This window comes from Ranitomeya variabilis, chromosome 4, assembly GCF_051348905.1.
Source record: "Ranitomeya variabilis isolate aRanVar5 chromosome 4, aRanVar5.hap1, whole genome shotgun sequence".
NCBI lineage: Eukaryota > Metazoa > Chordata > Amphibia > Anura > Dendrobatidae > Ranitomeya > Ranitomeya variabilis.
The window spans coordinates 688,633,821-688,647,730 of NC_135235.1; the positions used below are offsets into that span (position 1 = coordinate 688,633,821).

At 38.5% G+C, this 13,910-nt stretch overlaps 1 protein-coding gene across 3 annotated transcripts in view; it reads right to left on the reverse strand.

The window, feature by feature from the left end:
• Positions 1-2,522: 2,522 nt before the first annotated feature.
• The window catches only part of LOC143767676 (uncharacterized), a 70,168-nt gene continuing 58,780 nt past the window's right edge, over positions 2,523-13,910 (reverse strand). For 2 of the 3 annotated variants that reach the window (XM_077256153.1, XM_077256151.1), the window contains exon 7: positions 2,523-5,162. In XM_077256153.1, the coding sequence (XP_077112268.1) occupies positions 3,973-5,162 (1,190 nt within the window). In that variant the 3' untranslated portion in view covers positions 2,523-3,972. Of the gene's footprint in view, positions 5,166-13,910 lie in introns of all 3 variants that reach the window. The other variant, XM_077256152.1, reaches the window with a different exon arrangement.

A 13,910-nucleotide genomic window follows, 5' to 3' on the forward strand; every position in this document is an offset into this window, starting at 1 on the left:
ATGAGATTGATTAAACTGTTCATGGAACGTCTTTAGCTGTGGTTCAGACTCCGTCCAGATGATCAAAATGTCATCGATGTAGCGGTAGTACGCCAGAGGCCAGATGGGACATGAGGACAAAAAGTCGCTTTCAAGCTTGGCCAAGAAAAGATTTGCATACTGTGGAGCCATTTTACTTCCCATTGCTGTGCCAGTCTCCTGTAGATAGATCTTCTTGTCAAATTCAAAGTAATTGTGGGTGAGGATGAATTTTATAAGTTTCACCACAGAATTTGCATCAGTCCCTGTGTTTTCCAGGAAGAATTTGCAGGCATTTAATCCATCCTGGTGTGGGATATTGGAGTACAAAGATTCCACATCCATGGTGGCCAGGATGGTTCCTTCTGGTAGAGGACCTATTGCTGATAGTTTATTCAATAGGTCAGTTGTGTCCTGAATGAAGCTGGGTGTATCCTTTACCAGGGGTTTAAGAACACCCTCTACCCATCCAGATACCTGCTCAGTAAGGGTGCCCACACATGAAATAATTGGTCTTCCTGGATTACCAGATTTGTGGATTTTGGGAAGCATGTAGAATATCCCTGTTCTTGGACTTTCTGGTATCAGGTCATCGGCTCTTATGGATTCGTCGGGCAGACAAGATACCAACTTGTTTAGTTCCTTGTAGTAGTCCTGTGTAGGATCCGACTCCAATTTTTTGTAGTAGCGTGTGTCCATAAGTTGTCTGTTTGCTTCCTTCATATAGTCTGATGTGTTCTTCATGACTATTGCACCTCCCTTTTGATTTCACAGAAGTTTGATTTACTTGGAGATATATTCTGTTGTTTAAGTGTAACCTTTATTTTTTGTGTAGTGTATAATGCATAATTAGCATATCAGCAAACATCAGTAGTGATTAAGGATAAGCGCACAACAAGAGTCAATATTACAGGCTTAATCAAACAAAACTCTGTTTTCTTGACCAACCAGATAACAACATTTAAATTTGAAAGCCAACATACAGATAACATTCTGTTATTCTTCTTTTGCTATTTTGCTAAATATAGTCGTCTGATTAATTAAGATACAATGATGTATGTTTTCACAATGCTAAAAGTAAAAAATAAAATGTTTTTAAAAATATTAAAAAAATTTTAAAAAAATATAAAAAGTTCAAATAACCCCCTTTCGCCCCACTCAAAATAAAACAATAAAAAAAAATCAAACATATACGTATTTGGTATTGCTGCATTCAGAATCGCTTGTTCTTTAATTGTAAAAAAAGAATTAACCTGATTGCTAAACGGCGTAACGAGAAAAAGAGTAAAAACGCCAGAACTAAATTTTTTAGGTCGCTGCAACAATGCATTAAAAAGCAATAACGGGCAATCAAAAGATCGCAGTTGCATCAAAATTGTATTAATTAAAAACGTCAGCTCGGCACACAAAAAATAAGCTCTCACTCAACCTGAGATCATGCAAAATGGAGACGCGACGGGTATTGGAAAATGGTGCAATTCTTTTATACTTTACCTAATAAAGATGAGCTATTTGTACTGATAAATGTTTGTATTGGGTAATATATTTTCTGTTGGTATTTGGTTTATCCTATAAAACTCCTATATAATATTCTCAATTCGAATTTAATCTATAAAACTCCCATATAATATTCCATCCTTGAACGCACGCTGTGCGCTTCATGTTTTTGTACAATTTGTCAATAACATATATAGGTTCTCCCTGTCAGAGTTATTTTTGACGTTCAACAAAATATGATTTTCCTGTAAATCATTTCTCACACTCTAGGTATGATAAAGACTTTTCTCTGTGTGGGATTTTTGATGTTTTAAAAGGTTGTCCACTAGTTGGACAACCCCTTCTCATTCCTCATGTTTGGTCCTATTAAAATAAAAACACTTATACAACCTCCCATGCTGGCACTGTTTCAGCGGTACATTCTTAGGTCTCTTTTGAGGTTTTTACGTCATGTGAGCCCTGTGCCCAATGAGCATTGGTGTCAGTCCCCACTTTCGGACAAATCGAGCTTCATGAGGCAGTCAGAGACCAGCCGCGGCCCTGGCTTCGTGTTGATGTTCAATATGTCTGAAGGCGGGAACAGTGAAGCTGCCGCTGACTGGGCACAGGACTCGTGTGATGTAATAACCACACATAAGTCCCGGGACACTGAGTCTTGACACCACTGAAGCAGAGGCTGTATGCCAGCAGAGTAGGAGCGTTTTTATTTTAATGAGGCCAAACATGAGGAATGGGTTCACTGAGAAAAAATAATTATATATGTATATAATTATCCCTGGATTAGAAGATTCACTGACAAAAGGATAAAACTAAACTGTATTAATTCCAAATGTAAAACTATACCCATAATTCACCCCCTGAAGGTTAGTCAGAAGGTGACTAATAGAAAAAACATATACCCCACGTCTCAGTATATAGGGTGAGGTGATGTACACGCACTCACTCTCCAAGCCTCTCATTTCTACAGGTTTCATAGTCCTCACCAAAGGCGACTCATCAGGAGACTTTATTTAATATTGAGAGAAAAAGAAAAAAATGGTTTGCACTCAGCAAGCCCGATAAAACAGATAAGACTTTACTAGGACATATGCGAAATGGACAAGGAGATCATGTTGACCACAGGATGACAGCTGTTTCGCGCATGCAGCGCTTCCACAGATCCCCTCCATTTCGCATATGTCCTAATAAAGTCTTATCTGTTTTATCGGGCTTGGTGAGTGCAAACCATTTTTTCTTTTTCTCTGGATTTCAAGCACTTTTTTGGTTATGCACCCGAAGCGAACGTGTATGGAGTAGGTGGTATGGGTACTGGCATAGCAGCTTAAGGCATGCTGATAGGTGATCGCAGAAAGCGGCAGTGCGGGTATATATATATTTTTTTTATTTTTTCTTGACTTTATTTAATATTGACCTATATTCAAGCGAGACTAGATGAAGGAAACCCTAAAATTGTGTATCATGTTATCTGAAACAGTCAGAAAACTATCCACATATTGGCAGATCCCAGACTTCAAACTATATACTTCGTAAGTTTATAAGCCACTTCTGTGTCAGGAATAGATAGTAGGTGAAAATATAGTATACACCGCTCAAGAAAAACACAAAACTGCTCCAGATATAATTTCCATATTCATACTGAATAATTGCACAGATCTCCCAGACATTATTGTTGCACATATTCCTAGTCTTTATAATGATATTGCACTCATTCCCTGACAAACCGCAGCATGGCCATTAGTTAGAAGCTGCTAATGATCTTTGGAGCTGGTATGTTTTCCCTGAGTGGTATATATTGGGCCGTCTGAAAATTGAGTTCAGTCTAGGACAATTTGTCTGCACTACTAATTGTCAGCTGTTACAATATCAAACTAGGGCAGTCCCTATAAGAGAAAAATCACAATTATACTGTATTTTCACACACTTTCTATTCCTAACTGACCGCCACTGGAGTGGCTTATAAACTTAAGAAGTCTATAGTTTGACGTCTGGGATCTGCCTATATATGGCTAGTTTTCTGACTGTTTTGGATAACATGATACATGATTTTAGTTTTGTTTTTTTTTAGTCTTGTCTCACTTGAATATAAGTCAATATTAAATAAAGTCTCTTGATGAGTCACCTTTGGTGAGGACTATGAAACCTGTAGAAATGAGAGGCTTGAAGATTGAGTGCGTATACATCACCTCACCCTATATACTGAAATGTGGGACACATGTTTTTTCTATTATTCACCTTCTGACTAACCTTCAGGGGGTGAATTATGTGTATAGATTTACATTTGGAAATAATAAAGTTTAGTTTTATTCTTTTGTCACCAAACATGAGGAATGACAAGAGACAATCCCTTAAAGAAGATCAAATTTTGGTTAAAACTATTTCAACATTATGAACATAAAAAAGGCTTCTCCCCTATGTGACATCTCTGATGTTTGATTTCCAAGTAAAATATTCCCCACATTAAGAAAATGAAAAAGGCTTCTCCCCTGTGTGACTGCTCTGATGTCTAAAAAGATCCCATTTCCGGATAAAACATTTCCCACATTCTGAACAGGAAAAAGGCTTCTCCCCTTTGTGAGTTTTCTGGTGTATAACAAGACTGCATTTCTGGTTAAAATATTTCCCACATTCTGAGCAGGAAAAAGGTTTTGCTCCTGTGTTAATTCTCTGGTGAGAAACAAAATTTGATTTACGTGCAAAACATTTTCCACATTCTGAACAGTAAAAAGGCTTCTCCCCTGTATGAGCTCTCTGGTGGTTAGCAAAATGTGATTTCTGTGCAAAACATTTCCCACATTCTGAACATGAAAAAGGCTTCTCCCCTGTGTGGATTCTCTGGTGGGTAATACAATCTGATTTATTGTTAAAACATTTCCCGCATTCTGAACATGAAAAAGGTTTTGCTCCTGTGTGAATTCTCTGGTGAGAAACTAAATTTGATTTACGTGCAAAACATTTCCCACATTCTGAACATGAAAAAGGCTTCTCCCCTGTGTGGATTCTCTGGTGCGTAACATAATCTGAATTATTGTTAAAACATTTCCCACATTCTGAACATGAAAAAGGCTTCTCCCCTGTGTGGATTCTCTGGTGACTAACAAGAGCATTTTTCCAGTGAAAACATTTCCCACATTCTGAACAGGAAAAAGGCATTCCTCCTGTGTGGATTCTCTGGTGCTTAACATAATATGATTTATTGTTAAAACATTTCCCACATTCTGAACATGAAAAAGGCTTCTCCCTTGTGTGGATTCTCTGGTGCATAACACAAGCTGATTTATTATTAAAACATTTACCGCATTCTGAACATGAAAATGGCTTCTCCCCTGTGTGAGTTCTTTGGTGGATAACAAAACGTGATTTCCATGTAAAATATTTCCCACATTCTGAACATGTAAAAGGCTTCTTTGCTTTTGGAGCAGATTGTTTTTTAATGCCTCTTTTGTGACTTTTATTTTCCTTACTAGTCGGTAATGAATCAGAAGATGGGACTTGTTTCATAGGATCAGTTGACAGATCTTTGCTGTGAATGGATGATGGTATATCTGGAGTAAAAGCAATCACTTCAGTTGTATCTTGTAGGATCTCAAGATCATCAGATTTAAAAACTGAAGATGTCAGCTGTTCCTCTGTTCTTCTGGTACAGTCATCTGCTAAGATAAAAAACAATTGTTATTTTATAATAAAATATCCTTGAGTTTTATATTTTTGAACATTTCTAATGAAACTGTCCATAAAAATGGCAAGCTGAATAAAAAAAACTTGAATTATTTACCAAGACAATGACAGTTCACAGTCTAATGGAAAACCATGTTGGATGTGCATGGTGCATGGTGTTCAACTGTTTGTTCATTCTGCCTCCCAAATAACGAATAAAAAAAACAACAATTAATTCTCATCTCACAAAAAACAAGTCCCCACTCAGGTCCATCATCTGTCAATGGGAAAACAGAGGTTACCACTCTATTAGTGGCTTAAAGGCTATTGAAAAGCAACAGAGTTTCTATTGACTATCCAGAAAAATTCACTCTCACTTCTGAGTCTTGCAGTGTGCTCAAAGAACATTTAGGGTCCCTGTATTTAGCAATATTATAGTGAGAAGAATCGACTTAATTTGCGGTGTGTGTCTCCTGGAGCACAATCTGGGAACTATGTGTTGGGTAATAAAATGGCAAATGTGTAAGTTTCATTCTCCAACATCCACTGCTTGTTAATATCCGGAAAGTGGCTGTGGAGTCAAAATATTCACTCCTCCTACACACGTGATCAAAATTGTTGGTACCCCTCAGTTAATGACAGAAAAACCCACAATGGTCAAAGAAATAACTTGAATCTGACAAAAGTAATAATAAATTTACAAGTGTATGAAAATGAACAAATGAAAGTCAGACATTGCTTTTCAACCATGCTTTCACAGAATTAAAAAAACCCATGAAATAGGCATGGACAGAAATGATGATACCCTTAACTTAATATCTTGTTGCACAACCTTTTGAGGCAATCACTGCAATTAAAACATTGCTGTAACTGTCAATGAGACTTCTGCACCTCTCTACAAGTATTTTGGTCCACTCCTCAAGAGCAAACTGCTCCAGTTGTCCCATGTTTGAAGATTGCATTTTCTAGATGGCATGTTTCAGCTCTTTCCAAAGATGCTCAATAGGATTTAGGTGAGTGCACATACAACCCCTGGCAAAAATTATGGAATCACCGGCCTTGGTGGATGTTCATTCAGTTGTTTAATTTAGTAGAAAAAAAGCAGATCAACAACATGGCACAAAACTAAAGTCATTTCAAATGGCAACTCTCTGGCTTTAAGAAACACTTTTTTTAACCAAGCATAGGAAAAAACATGGAATCACTCAATCTGAGGAAAAAATTATGGAATCACCCTGTAAATTTTCATACCCAAAACTAACACCTGCATCAAATTAGATCTGCTCGCTAGTCTGCATCTAAAAAGGAGTGATCACACCTTGGAGAGCTGTTGCACCAAGTGGACTGACATGAATCATGGCTCCAACATGAGAGATGTCAATTGAAACAAAGGAGATCATGATCAAAATCTTAAAAGAGGATAAGTCATCAGAAAGTTGCCATTTGAAATGACTTTAGTTTTGTGCCATGTTTGTGATCTGCTTTTTATCTACAAAATGAAACAACTGAATGAACATCCTCTAAGGCCGGTGATTCCATAATTTTTGCCAGGGGTTGTAGAAGGCAACTTCAGAATAGTCCAATGTTTTCTCCTCTTTGTTATTCTTGGGTGTTTTGGGTCATTAACTTGTTGTAAGACCCATGACCTGCGACTGAGACCAAGATTTCTGACGCTGGGCAGTACATTTCTCTCTAGAATCCCTTGATAGTCTTGAGAATTCATTGTACACTGAAGAGATTCTAGACACCTTGTGCCATATGCAGCAAAGCAGCCCCAGAACATAACAGAGACTCCTCCATGTTTCACAGTAGGGCCAGTGTTCTTTTCTTGATATGCTTCATTTTTCCATCTGTGAGCATAGAGCTGATGTGCATTGCTAAAAGTTAAATTTTTGTCTCATCTGCCAAAAGGACACTCTCCCAGAAGCTTTGTGGCTTGTCAACATGTAATTTGGCAAATTCCGGTCTGGCTTTTTAGGATTTTTTTTCAACTGAATTGATGTTCCTTGAGCTTGAAGTTCATCTTTAATCTGTTTAGATGTTTTCCTGGGCTCTTTTGTTACCGTTCGTATTATCCGTCTCTTTCATTTGCCATCAATTTTCCTCCTGTGGCCACGTCCAGGTAGGTGGGCTACAGTCCCATGGAGCTTACATTTCTGAATAATATGTGCAACTGTAGTCACAGGAACATCAAGCTGCTTGGAGATGTTCTTATAACTTTTACCTTTAACATGATTGTCTATAATTTTCTTTCTAATCTCCTGAGACAACTCTTTCCTTCGATTCCTCTGATCCATGTTGAGTGTGATACACACCATGTCACCAAACAGCACTGTGAATATCTGTAGCTCTCTATATAGACCCACTCACTGATTCCAAGATTGTAGACACCTGTGATGCTAATTAGTGGACAGACCTTGATTTAACATGTCCCTTTTGTCAAATTATTTTCTGTGGTACCATCATTTCTTTCCAGGCCTATTTCATGAGTTTTTTTTTTTTATTCTGTGGAAGCATGGTTGAAAAGCAATGTCTGACTTTCATTTGTTCATTTTCATAATTTTCATACATTTTTTATTTATTATTACTTTTGTCAGATTTAATTTATTTCTGTGATCATTGTGGGTTTCTCTGTTATTAAGCGAGGGATACCAACAATTTTGACCATGTGTGTATAGATTATAACCCTCAGTGAATTAATTTATAAAATTGAATCACTTCATGGGGATTTTGACTATTCTGATTTTCTGTCATTTAATTATATTAGGGCTTCTGCATTTGGTGTATCCAATCTCATCTGAGATCTGTTCCTGCTGTCCAGTTGGAGTAATCTGCTCCCTACTTCAGCCAATTGGAAAGTACCGCACCCTACTAAATCTCAAAGCATATGGTTGGAATCTGCCAGAAACAGTGTTATTCTCCTCTGGTTCAGTCCTCTGTGCTCAGTTTGCAACTTGTGTATTTGTTTCCTGTTGAGACAGTGGCCCCTTTACGGACTACTCTTGTGTCTTCTGATTCTGTCCTTCTGGTTATGACCTAGCTACCTGACTATTCTTCTTGCCATCTAATACCACAGAATAGCAGGTATCACCATGGTCCAAGCCTAGGGGTCTAAGTGTAAGTCCAGATCCATGTAAGGGTGTTAAAAGGAGATGAGCAAGGCAATCCTTGGAATATGGAAAGCAGAGAAGATAGCGCCAAGCATGTTCATGGTCAACATCTTTTGAGCTTCTCTTCTGAACACTGCCATGTGCCCAGACAGTAGTGTACAACCGTATATAGGGTATTGTGCGAAGTTGGAAAATAATTTGTAAGATCCATTTGTTTTCTATTATCCTTTGTGAATAATTCCAAAGTTATCATCACATAAAGTGACACACGTCAGATTTTAAAGATGGGGCCTAATTAGGAACACAAAACTGATTGCAGAAAGAGGTTAAATCAGAGTATTTTGGACATTAACTACTGTAGTTGAAAACTGTGACTATAGACAATAACACGTCTACTGAAATTATCAAATTCAACAGTCGTCATCAGTAATAAATGAGTAGCTAGTGGTGAAACCTCTCTGGCGTAATTAGCGTATTAGTCTCTGTAACTTCACAATCTAAACTATCGTGAGCTCCAATATTTTCTGTCAGATGAGTTTCAAGAAGAAATATTACACATTTAAAGAGAACTGTGTATAATAGTGCAGAGCTGAGATGTCTTAAAGGGAACCTGTCAGCAGGATTGTGCACAGTAACCTACAGACACTATCAGGTCGACATCGTTATACTGATTTCAATAATACCTTGGTTGATTAAATTTCTCTTGTAGTTATAGTTTAATCTGTATTTGTAGTTTTCAGTTAATGAGATTCTCGTGCTCCAGGGCGAGGCTGTGGGCGGGGCTTTATGTGGTGCTCTCATTACATATGAATCTGTATTGGCTTATGACAGGTCATTGATCCCTCAGGGACCTGCCCCCTTTTTTACATAATGCATATAATAGCATTGATATTATTGTTGATAATGCCTATAATATTGTGGCTATTGTGAGGCTTAGAAAAAAAATTACATCCAGCAAAATGTCACCGGCGATGGCGGCGCCTGCACAGTAACATCTATAAGTAAGAGATAGATGCTACTGGACAGGAGCTGCCGGTATCATTTTGCTGGATGAATTTTTTTTTCTAAGCCTCACAACAGCCACAATATTATAGGCATTATCAACAATAATATAAACACTATTATATGCATTAGGTAAAATAGGGGGCAGGTCACTGAAGGATCAGTGACTTGTCATAAGCCAATGCAGATGAATATGTAAGCAGAGAACCACATAAAGCCCCGCCCACAGCCCCACCCTAGAGCACGAGAATCTCATTGACTGAAAACTACAAATAAAGTTAAACAACAACCACAAGACGGATTTCATCACAAGGTATCAATGTAATCAGCTTACACACGTGGTCAAAATTGTTGATACCACTTGTTTAATGACAGAAAAACCCACAATGGTCACAGAAATAACTTGAATCTGACAAAAGTAATAATAAATAAAAAATCTATGAAAATGAACAAATGTATTGCTGTATTTAGCAATATTATAGTGAGAAGAATCGACTTAATTTGCAGTGTGTGTCTCCTGGAGCACAATCTGGGAACTATGTGTTGGGTAATAAAATGGCAAATGTGTAAGTTTCATTCTCCAACATCCACTGCTTGTTAATTTCCGGAAAGTGGCTGTGGAGTCAAAATATTCACTCCTCCTACACACGTGATCAAAATTGTTGGTACCCCTCAGTTAATGACAGAAAAACCCACAATGGTCAAAGAAATAACTTGAATCTGACAAAAGTAATAATAAATTTACAAGTGTATGAAAATGAACAAATGAAAGTCAGACATTGCTTTTCAACCATGCTTCCACAGAATAAAAAAAAAAATAAAACTCATGAAATAGGCCTGGACAGAAATGATGGTACCCCTGAAAATAATGTGACAAAAGGGACATGTTAAATCAAGGTGTGTCCACTAAGTAGCATCACAGGTGTCTACGATCTTGGAATCAGTGAGTGGGCCTGTATATAGGGCTACAGATACTCACTGTGCTGTTTGGTGACTTGGTGTGTATCACGCTCAACATGCACTAGAGGAAGTGAAGGAAAGAGTGGTCTCAAAACAATAGAAAGAAAATTATAGATAAACATGTTAAAGGTAGCAGTTATAAGACCATCTCCAAGCAGCTTGATGTTCCTATGACTACAGTTGCACATATTATTCAGAAATGTAAGATCCAGGGTACTGTAGCCAACCTCCCTGGATGTGGCCACAGGAGGAAAACTGATGACAAATGAAAGAGACGGACAATAGGAATGTTAACAAACAGCACAAAAAAACTTCTAAACAGATTAAAGATGAACTTCAAGCTCAAGGAACATCAGTGTCAGATTGCACCATCCGTCGTTGTCTGAGCCAAAGTGGACTTCATTGTGAGATGACCAAGGAGGACACCATTGTTGAAAAAAAAATCATAAAAAAGCCCGACTGGAATTTGCCAAACTACATGTTGACAAGCCACAAAGGTTCTGGGAGAATGTCCTATGGACAGATGAGACAAAAGTGGAACTTTTGGCAAGGCACATCAGCTCTACGTTCACAGATGGAAAAATGAAGCACATCAAGAAAAGAACACTGTCCCTACTGTGAAACATGGAGGAGGCTCTGTTATGTTCTGGGGCTGCTTTGCTGCATCTGGCACAGGGTGTCTAGTATCTGTGCAGGGTACAACGAATTATCAAGATTATCAAAGGATTCTAGAGAGAATTGTGCTGCCCAGAATCAGAAATCTTGGTCTCAGTCGGAGGTCATGGGTCTTGCAACATGATAATGACCAAAAACACACAACTAGAAACACCCAAGAATGACTAAGAGGAAAACATTGGACTATTCTGAAGAGGCCTTTTATGAGCCCTGACTTATATCCTATTGAGCATCTTTGGAAACATACCATCTATATATAAGCAGCTTATGGCTGTGCAATTCGAAAAGTATCCTATCACAGCCAAAGTAAAGTGGGAAAGAGATGTGGGTCTCCTATATGAGGAACAATGGAAAGAGGAGCTAGATCTAGTTTCTAACTTATCCTTGTCTGAATCACAAAGACTGTCCCAAATCTTTCTTATTCATAGAGTATGTAAGACCCCCAGTATCCTATTTAAAATTGGTAGAAGAGTGGACAACATGTGTCCAAGTTGTGGGAAAAAGGACGCTCACCTAATGCACATGATGTGGGAGTGTGTAAACATTGGGAATTATTGGAAGAGGGTAGTTGACTTGATCAAATCTGTGTTCGTAATTCACATATCTTTGGAATCCAGAATCTGCATACTTGGTCTGTTGAAGGGGGTCTGGACTCCGGATTCCCCTATAGCTATAGCCATCTCCCGAGTGTTATTTCAAGCTAGAAAACTATTAGCACTACACTGGATAGAAAAATTCCCCCCAACGATAGAAGAATTAAAATCCAAACTAAATATTGTCTTATGTATGGAAAAGGGAACATATATTAAAAGAAAGGCCCACAAAAAATTTATAAAGATATGGGAACAATGGTTAACTACTCCGGGGACTGCATCGGAAAGCCTTCTCAGAAACACTATGATACACCATCCGTACCGTTCATTGTCATAAACCTGTAAAATCTCCTAAATCATCTCAGATCCCTAACTCACATACCCAAAGTGTTTTCGGTTCTGGGAAACAAAGGGGTCCTAGATAACTTTATCTAAATGGTGTGATTCTCTGTATTTTGGCACAAGACACAAGCAGTCAGATGATCTTCATTTATATTTGCATTCATGTATGTAAACAGTAGTAAGCAAATGATAATACCTACGATGAATGTTAATGTGAACCCTTTTGTATTTGGTTTGTAATGATGTATGCTATTTTAATTTGTGCGTTTATTCCATTTAGTTTTAATTGTTTCAAAAAACAAAATAAAAATGTGAATATATCTTGATATTTTTCAAAATAAAAAATGATCTGATTGAAACATGCCGTCTGGAAAAGGCAACCTTTAAACACGGGACAACTGGAGCAGTTTGCTCTTGAGGAGTGGGCTAAAATGTCTGTCGAGGAATCGTTTGATTACGGTGATTGCCTCAAAAGGTTGTGCAGCAAAATATTAAGTTAAGGGTACCATCATTTCTGTCCAGGCCTATTTCATGGGTTTTTTTAATTCTGTGAAGGCATGGTTGAAAAGCAATGTCTGACTTTCACTTGTTCATTTTCATAGATCTTTGAGTTATTATTAGTTTTGTCAGGTTCAAGTTATTTCTGTGACCATTGTGGGATTTTCTGTCATTAAACGAGGGGTACCAACAATTTTGACCACGCGTGTAATAGTGCTGACCTAACACTGTGTGTAGGTTACTGTGCACAATCCTGCTGACAGGTTCACTTTAAATTTAGATCTTAGGCATTTGGAAGAGGAGATGGAGAGCTTTTTTTAAGACTATGAGGGAGTTACAGACTCACATAAGTCAGGCAGATCAATCCCATCACAATCAAACTATCATACAGAATGAACAGGTAAAAAAAAAAAGACAATTAAAATATTTTACATCCCCAACAACAGTGTATGCACAACGGGAGAACTCCAACAGTAAACCGGAGTTGCCCTCATTTATGGTGGACCATTGGAGCTACTATGAGTCCTGACCAGATGAGCAGAGAAAGTATTAGCGCCTCCCATTTCAGGAGAGATTGTGCAGTAATCTGAATTCCTCAGGATCGAAAACACAATGTAATTTATGATGTGGAGTGAATCCATAAACCAGGGCTCGAGCCATGACAACACATCTCCTGCAGGTGTGAATAACTGTATATTACAGCCATCAGCCGCACACAGCTTAGAGATATATCATGGCACAGGAGTAATATTTTTCCTGTAGTTTATCACAATCCTCCCTGAAATTAATTAGTTTTAATACAAATTGAAAAGTCAGGATGCAGGGAAACTCTGTTGTTATTGTACAGAAATTCACACTTGGCCTCACTGCACATTTACTGTTGTTGATCATAAAAGCAAAGTTTGGCCAGAAAGACTGGACCTGGTCTTGTAGGGACCATATGAGAACATTCAGCAGCACAGAAGGGGGAGAAGGTAGATTCATCCGATAAGATATCAGGGTTCTAGGAAGCCAACAGCATCATTACCCTCTTTTTTCTTGCAGAGGCCCAAAGTAACACTTTTTTTCAAGTGATTTTCTAACATGACAGTGCAGCGCCCCAGAGTCCTGGTCGTTGCAGTGCTGTGGCTCCGCCACTATGGGGAGCTATGGTACGTCTGATTGCACTAAAGGAGTTTCTCTGATCAGGTAACACCTCACTACACTTCACACTCCGGCCACCAGGGGGGGTGGTCCTATCTAGTAGGCCACTCCTCACACTCTGGTAAAACTGGGGGTTGGACAGGAAGACGGAGAGAAGTAGCTGGGAAGAGCTAGTGAGAGGACCTGTCAGGGATGGGATCCTGACAGAATCCTCAGAGCAGAACTAACCAGTGCACTACGGGAATACAGTGAAAGAGGAATTAGGACCAGAAGGAGTCGTGCTGTTAGACTGAGGCAACATCCTTCTGAGGCGCAAACAGTCGGTGGCCGGAACGCCGAGCAAGTAAGAGACTTTAAGTACTACTGCAAACCACGGCAGGACAGCCAATTAAAGGTTGGCTGTCTCATTTAACACCTA